This window comes from Carcharhinus amblyrhynchos, chromosome X (genome assembly GCF_965287045.1).
Source record: "Carcharhinus amblyrhynchos chromosome X, sCarAmb.v2.hapA, whole genome shotgun sequence".
Lineage (NCBI taxonomy): Eukaryota > Metazoa > Chordata > Chondrichthyes > Carcharhiniformes > Carcharhinidae > Carcharhinus > Carcharhinus amblyrhynchos.
In genome coordinates this window covers 2,713,370-2,721,808 of record NC_137359.1, presented here as the reverse complement: position 1 = coordinate 2,721,808, position 8,439 = coordinate 2,713,370, and the positions used below count along the sequence as shown (strand labels likewise).

The following is an 8,439-nucleotide window of genomic DNA, read 5'->3' as shown; positions in this document are numbered from 1 at the left end:
TATAGGTTTTTGTGTGAAACGTTGTTTTGATCAGAGTTGGAGTACTCTCTACAGTCTGGTCAGCGCACGGTAGGAAGGATGTGGTTGGAGAAGAAAGCGTGTAGAGGTGATTCACCAGGGTGTTGCCCTGGGCTGGCCTAAAGGGATCACCCTCATTCTCCTGAACTCCAACCAACATACTGCTCAGTGACTCAGTCTCGCCTAATGTCAATGTCAGCGATATCTCTGCACTCACTGTGTTCTGAAACAGATATCAGAGGGCTGCCTCCTGGTTTGATGATTATTGGATTGAGATGGAACCTGATACTGTAACTAAGATGAGAGACTCATGAACGACAAAAACATCCCCAGGAAAATGAAGATGTTCTCTGCACTGACAGAGTCAAATTTGAGCAGGCAGCTGGGCATGGCACCAATCCTAACCCTCACCATCACCCAGACTGTTTAAATATTCCACACCTTTTGTCAGATAAAAGGTGGTTGGATTGAAAGACGTTAACTAAAGCTGTTTGTTCAGCGAGTGTGATTAATGTCAGTCTCCGTGGATCCGCTTCCTGTCACTGGAGGGTTTCCCTCGTCTATTAATAAGTGATTCCATTCAATATGTTATCCCACACAGTCAGTGGGACCGTCAAATCCGTCACTAGTAGAATCAGCGACCGCAGACAGAGGGAGAAAAAGATCAGAATCTGCAAACAACGGACTGGAACTTTGCAGCAATGGATCAGAAACTGGGAACAATAGACAGGAATATTTCAATAATTGACAGGGGTTTAACCGAGGGTTTTTACTGGCTTTCTCTAGATCGAATATCATTAGTATCTCGTATTGAATGTATTCTCTGGGTTAGTCAAGGGGTTTACTACCCAATCTTGGCTATTGTTGGTGTCCCTGGTAAGTTTATCTGTCCAGTTATTAATTCAATTCACCCTGTTTAATATTATTACTGGTCTTACGCACTTGGCCTTAGTTGTTGTTTCTTTAAAATATCTGTATTCAGTCACTAACCCTACTGATGAATGTTTCAGTGTATCTGATGTTCCATTTGCTCGTCTTTGCTCCGATTTGCTTCCCCAGTCAGTCTCTACATCAGCTATTGTATTTAAAATCCATCTTTCATTCCATTCCTCATGACCCTTTGTAGTTTCCTGCAGTCTTGGACAGAGTGGAAGCCATGCCAAGCTGTGGTACAAACACAAATAACGCTTTCTACGTGCATTAGTAAAAGTTGGTGAGAGTCATAGTGGAAAAACCAAATTTCCTTAGCCCCCTGAGAAAGCAGAGGGCTTGTTGGGCTTTCTTACTATAGTGTCATCGTGGAGGAACCAGGACAGTTTGTTGGTGATTTGGAAACTTTAATGTGTGAAATTCGTGTCCATTTCACCTCTAGTGATGTAGACAGGTACATGCCCTCCACTATGCTTCCTGAAGTCAATGACTATCTTCTTTGATTTGTTGACACTGAGAGTGTGAGAGAGAGAGAGAAAAATTCTTGCCATTGCATCACTCCAACTGGAACTGACGACCTCTGCCAAGCGGTTAGAACTGAGCTGTGCCAACTTGGCATCATCACAGACATCGTGGATTAATGTCATGACCAACAATGACTTTGCAATGAACTTTTTACAGGCCAGTAGATAGCTGGAAAGAGTAAAACATATTCTTCGCACAACACACATAATATGGCATTGTTGCAAAATACCTGCCAAGCTGTGCCTAACTTTAATAATGTCAGGAAAATAGATCAATTAAACAATGCTTATTGGCTAGCAGATAAAGACTTTATCTTAATTACGGAGATAGCAAACTTCAACATTTTAACTGGATTAAATATTTAACAGAGATCATTGAAGTATCATCGAACCCTACAGTGAAGAAAGAGGCCCATTCAGCCCATTGAGTCTGCACCAACCACAATCCCTCCCAGGCCCTACCTCCATATCCCACCCACTAATCTACACATCTCAGGACACTAAGAGGCAATTTTAGCATGGCTAATCAACCTAACCCACACAGCTTTGGACTGTGGGAAGAAACTAGAACTCTCAGAGGAAACCCACACAGAAACAAGGGCAATATGCAATCTCCACACAGACAGTGACCCGAGCCGGGAATCAAACCCAGGTCCCTGGAGCTGTGAAGCAGCAGTGCTATCCACTGTGCTACCGTGTCGCCCCAGGAGAAAAGCTGCACCATGACTGTACAGAAGGATGTAAAGCAACTCAGCCTGTACTGACAAAAAGACTCCCAAAGCCACACACACAGGCAAACACACCTAGCCAGTATGAGGATTGAACCCATGATCTTGGCGTTATTAGCACCGCACTCTAACCACATGAGCTAACCAGCCCAGCTACCTGAGAAGTTTTCAGTATTTTCAGAAACTGATTAGTATCTGAGAAACTTTGTACACATTTTCCTTTCCTGATAAAGTTTGTAAAAGTAAATCAAAAAATGGGTGGATTCTCGGAGGCTATTTCCCAGGGCTGAAATGGTTACTACGAGAGGACACAGGTTTAAGGTGCTGGGGAGCAGGTACAGAGGAGATGTTAGGGGTAAGTTTTTCACTCAGAGGGTGGTGAGTGAATGGAATCGGCTGCCGTCGGTGGTGGTGGAGGCGAACTCGCTGGGGTCTTTTAAAAGACTTCTGGATGAGTATATGGTATCTAATGGGATTGGGGGTTATAGATAGGTCTATGGCTTGGTAGGTATAGATGTGATGGTCACAACTTGCGGGCGGAAGGGTCTGTTTGTGCTGTAGTGTTCTATGTTCTATGTTAAAACCTTTCAAATCGAACAGGGAAGAAGATGCAGTCGGTTCATTATTTCCACACAAGATGATCCAGTCAGACATTCCTCCACACAGTTACCACACTTGTTATTTCCGATGTACATTCACTGTTAGACGTTCAGTCGAATGGCTACAACACTGCTTCCAGCCGCTCTGTGAGTTTTGAGTGAGAACTCTTGGACAGTGAACTTTCCCCACTGTGCCTCTGTGCGGCTGCCCCAAGCTTTAATGTATCCCTCACACACAGTCCTGGGTTAGAAAACCAGCATATTTCAGGCACCTTTCAGCGAGTTGATGACCCTCCTTCAGTTGTTGATGGTTTACTGGGTGCTGGATCCCAGGAATAACCCATCGAACAGAGAGATCTGCTCGGTGTCAACCTGAACATAAATAACTGCCAATCTTCTTGGTAAGGCAGGTTTGGGAAGGGACGGGTAGCATTCTGTTTCCCAGGATAGCCAGTGTGGAGGAGGTGAGACTCGGGAAGGATTGCACAGTCTTGTCTAGTCAAGACAGCCAGTTTTGGTGATGACAGGTTCTGTCAAATGGATTTTACTGTCTGCTCAGGAAAGTATCCTTTCCCAGCAGTTCCTTAACGATGTTATAGGCAGACACTTCCTGATGGACTTTTGATCAAAGAGATTTTTCTGCATAACCGTTAGCGATGGGTGCAATGGCACAGTCCAACTGCTTGGAGTGTTCCACAGCTATATGACCAGACCTATAAGAACATAAGAACATAAGAAATAGGAGCAGGAGTACGCCATCCAGCCCTGAATAGGTATATTTAACTAGATGGAAGGATCTACTGAACCATCAGGAATTTACAAAAGGATTTGCCACGTGAAATGTGATGAACCTTTGCTGGTTCCAGGTGGTTAGCGCCCAGATAATGTTCTGGAGACCTGGGTTTGAGCCCTGCCAAATTTGAATTCAATAATAAAATAAAAACTGGAACTCAGAGTCTAGTGATGACCATGAAACCATTGTTGATTGGCAGAAAAAAAAGACATCCGGTTCACCAATGCCCTTTAGGGAAGGAAATCTGCCGTCCTTCTCTGGTCTAGCCTACATGTGACTCCAGACCACAGCAATTTGGTTGACTCTCACCGACCCTCTGACGTGGCCCAGCAAGCCACTCAGCTGTAACAATCGCCGCAAAGTCCCAACAAAGAAATGAAACTGGACAGACCAACTGGCACCGATCGAAGCACCGGACAAAACAACGGCAAAACAAACAGCACTGTCAACCCTGATTGGGAAATCAATGCTGGAGGTCCTGATGGGGGAGGAATGACATGGGTACTGAGAGGGGAAAAACGTTGTGGTTCCTGATGGGAGAGCAATGCCACATTTCCTGATGTGGGAGTAATGTCGGGGGTTCTGATGGAGGAGTAATGTCCTGGGTTCTAATGGGGATTAGTGTCGGGGATCATAACAGGGGGGGCATGACAGCAGATCAGACGGGGGAGTAGGGCCTGTGACCTGATTGGGAGACTAATGTCAGGCTTCCTGATGGGGGAGTAATTTCGGTAGTCCTGAAGGGGGAGTAATGTTGGGGATCCTGAAGGGGGAGTAATGTTGGGGATCCTGAAGGGGGAGTAATGTTGGGGATCCTGAAGGGGAGTGATGTTGGGGGTACTGATGGGGAGTGATGTTGGGGGTACTGATGGGGAGTGATGTTGGGGGTACTGATGGGGAGTGATGTTGGGGGTACTGATGGGGAATGATGTTGGGGGTACTGATGGGGAGTGATGTTGGGGGTACTGATGGGGAGTAATGTTGGGGCTACTGATGGGGAGTGATGTTGGGGGTACTGATGGGGAGTAATGTTGGGGGTACTGATGGGGAGTGATGTTGGGGGTACTGAGGGGAGTGATGTTGGGGTACTGATGGGGAGTGATGTTGGGGTACTGATGGGGAGTGATGTTGGGGGTACTGATGGGGAGTGATGTTGGGGGTACTGAACGGGGAATTAAAGTTTGGGGTTCTGATTGGGGTGACAATCTCGGAGCCCTGATGAGGGCACATGATAATGTGTGGGTCCTGATGGGGATCTAATGTCGGGGGTGCTCACGGGGGTGCGATGTCAGGGATCCTGATCGAGGTGTACTTTCTCAGACCTGATGGGGGGAGTAATTTCTTGGATCTTGATGGAGGAGGAATCTCAGGGGTTCCTGAATGAGAAATGAAGACTTGGGCTGTGGCGGGGAGTAATGTTGACGTTCCTGATGGGGAGGCAATTACTGGGGTACTGATGGGGAGTAATATCAGGGATGCAGATTGGTAACTGTCAGGACTCCTGATGTGGGAGGAAGGTCGTGAGTCCTGATGGGGGGAGTGACCTCGATGGTCCTGATGGGGAGGGTAATGACAGGGTCCTGGTGAACAGTCCTCATGGGAGTAACGTTGGGGTACATGCTGGGGGAGTCATGTCGATGGTCCTGATGGGAAGAAATGTCGGTGGCCCTGAATGTCCATGCCTCCCATAATCCTGTAGACTTCTATCAGGTCGCCCCTCAAACTCCACCATTCCAGTGAGAACAAACCAAGTTTCTCCAATCTCTCCTCATAGCCAATGCCCTCCATACCAGGACACCATCCTGATTAATCTTTTCTGCACACTCTCCAAAACCTCCAATCCTACTGGTAGTGTGGTGACCAGAATTGAACACTCTACTCCAAGTGCAGCCTAACTCAGGTTCTGTAAAGCGACAACATGACTTGCCAATTATTAAACTCAATGCCTTGGTCAAGGTAGGCAAGTATGCCGTATGCCTTCTTGACTACTTTCTACAGTGACCTGTGTACCTATACACCCAGATCCTTTTGCCTATCAATATCTTAAGGGTCCTACCATTTCCTGTATATTTCCTATCTGTATTAGACCTTCCAAAATGCTTTACCTCACATTTGTTTGGATTAAATGCCTTCTCTCCACCCACGTCTGCAACTGATCTATATCCAGCTGTATCCTCTGATGGTCCTCATCGCTATCCGCAAATCCACCAACCTTTGTGTCGTTTGCGAACTTACTCATTCATCCAGTTAAATTTTCCTCCAAATCATTTATACGCATTACAAACAGCAAAGGTCCCAGCACTGATCCCTGAGGAACACCACTTCTCTCAACCCCACATTCAGAACAGTACTCTTCCACTGCTACCTTCTGTCTTCTTTGACCGAGCCATTTTTGTATCACCTCGGATCCCAAGCGATTTCACCTTCTGCACCAATCTGCCCTGAGTGTTCTTGTCAAAGTCCTTACTGAAGTCCATGTAGACAACATCCACTGCCCTACCCTCATCAACCATCTCCGTCGCTTCCTCGAATAACTCGATCAAGTTGGTGAGACACGGCCTCCCCTTCACAAAACCATGTTGCCTCTCACTAATACTGTCCGTGGTAAGTGTGTGAGAGTGTCAGTGTGATAATGTGTGTGAACGTGTTTGTGTGCGGCCGTATCTGTCTGTCCATACCTGTTTGTGAGTTATAGTATCAGTGTTAGTTTGTGTGTCTGTGTGAGGGTGTTGAGTTTGTGTGAGCATGGGTGTGAACATGTTTCTGTGCCCCCGTATCTAGATATGAGTTATTGTGTGTTTCTGTGCGTGTGTGCGTGTGTGTGTAAGAGGGTGTCCTTACCTCACTCAAACAGGTAATTGCTTCCCTGGCTAAAGTATAATTTCATTCTTAATTTTTCTTGCTCACAGTGAACATAATCACAATTGTGACCCTGAGGACCAGAAACTGCGGTCTCTCCAAGTGTGTCACTCGTTACCTGGTGGCCATGTCAGTGGGGGATCTACTGGTCGTTATCCTCGACTTGTTAATGAGACACATTCCCATTGTCTTTGATGAACAATTTTATTACCTGAAGTCCATGCTCGTGTGTAATATCCACGCCGTCCTGCTTTATTCCGCCACTGACTGTTCTGTCTGGTTCACCGTCACTTTCACCTTTGATCGATTTGTGGCCATTTGCTGCCCCAAGCTGAAAAGTAAATATTGCAGCGAGAAATCGGCGGCTGTGGTTCTGGGAACAGTGACTGTCTTGAGCTGTTTAAAGAACATTTACTGGTATTTTATGTTGTCAGGTGAATATTTGCTGATGAATGACCCCTGGTTTTGTAATTACACGTGGGCAGTTTTGTTCTCTCCAGCTTGGTCAGCAATCCAGTTCCTCCACAACATCCGAAACCCGTGTCTCCCATTTGTCCTGATTTTGCTGCTCAATGTTCTCACCGTCAGACACATTTTAGTGAGCAGCAGAGCCCGCAGGAGACTCCGGGCTCACAACAGTTGGGAGAACTCCAGAGACCCAGAGATGGAAAGTCGAAGGAAATGCATAATTTTACTGTTTGTTATCTCAGCCAATTTCATTGTGTTATGGTCAATATTTATGTTATATTCAATATGGAGCAGGATGTATTATTTGGGGTATAAGTCTGTCTGGTTAGATTATTTTGTTATGGAATTGGGTTTCATGCTGCAGCTCCTGAGTTGTTGTACAAACACTGGGATTTATGCCGTGACACAGACTCAGTTCAGGCAGCAGTTGAAAAATGTGCTGAAATTTCCCTTTTCAGCAATTATTCAATTCATTAAACCCTGATGGGAAACCCTGTATACATGATGTCTCTCTCTCTCTTTCTTCTGATTGGGCACTTAAACCACCCAAACTTATAATCCACCCTCACATTGATTGGACACACGATACATGGCAAAGCTGACCTGCTCTCCAACTTGTGGCTACACTGGTCTATGATTATGGCTCTTGTATCAAACGTGACAGAAATTGACTGACTGACCGAGTGAGGCCAACCGACTCAGCAAATAAAGCCTTCTAAATGGCTGAGTGAGGCTGACTGACTGACCGAGGGAGAGCGACTGTTTGAATGGGTGAGTGTGACCGACTGACTAACTGGGTCTCACTGACTGAGGGAACGAGGCTGACTGACTGATCCAGCAACGCTGATCGAGGCCAACTGAGTGAAGCCAACTGACTTGGCGAGGTCTTCTGACTGACTGACCAAGGCCAACTGGCTGAGCAAACATGGCCGACTGACCGACGGAGTGAGACCAACTGACTGACCGAGTGAGCCTGACCGACTGAAGGAACGAGGCCGGGTGACGGACATACCGAGGCTGACTGACGGAATGCACAATGACGACTGACTGAGTGAGGCTGACTGAGTGAAGCCAACCGATTGACCGAGTGAGACTGAGTGACATGCCATTCGAGGCCAACAGGCTGAGTGGGTGGGGTCGACTGGCTGACTGAGCATGTCTGTCTGTCTGGCTGACTGACCAAGGAAGGCCGACCAACTGACTGAACGAAGGGTCACAGGCTGACTAAGTGAGGCTGTCTGATTGACTGAGTGAGGCTGACTGCCTCAACAAGGGGGACCCAATGACTCATGGGTGGCACGGTAGCACAGTGGGTTAGCACTGCTGCTTCACAGCTCGAGGGGCTGAGGGTCGAACCCTGCCTTGGGTCACTGCCTGTGAGAAGTTTGCACATTCTCCTTGTGTCTGCATGGGTTTCCTCCGGGTACTCCAGTTTCCTCCCGCAGTACGAAAGGTGAGTGGTTAGGTAGATTGGCCACGCTAACTGGTCACTTAGTGTCCAAAGATGTGTAGGTTCGGTG

General features: G+C 46.9%; 1 protein-coding gene across 1 annotated transcript; it reads left to right on the top strand.

Moving 5' to 3' along the window:
• Positions 1 to 719: 719 nt before the first annotated feature.
• On the top strand, positions 720 to 7,403 carry LOC145361899 (putative G-protein coupled receptor 139). Its single transcript, XM_080217887.1, has 2 exons — positions 720 to 894; positions 6,502 to 7,403. The coding sequence occupies exons 1-2, from the start codon at positions 720 to 722 to the stop codon at positions 7,401 to 7,403; spliced, it is 1,077 nt and encodes a 358-aa protein (XP_080074013.1).
• The last annotated feature ends 1,036 nt before the right edge of the window (positions 7,404 to 8,439 follow it).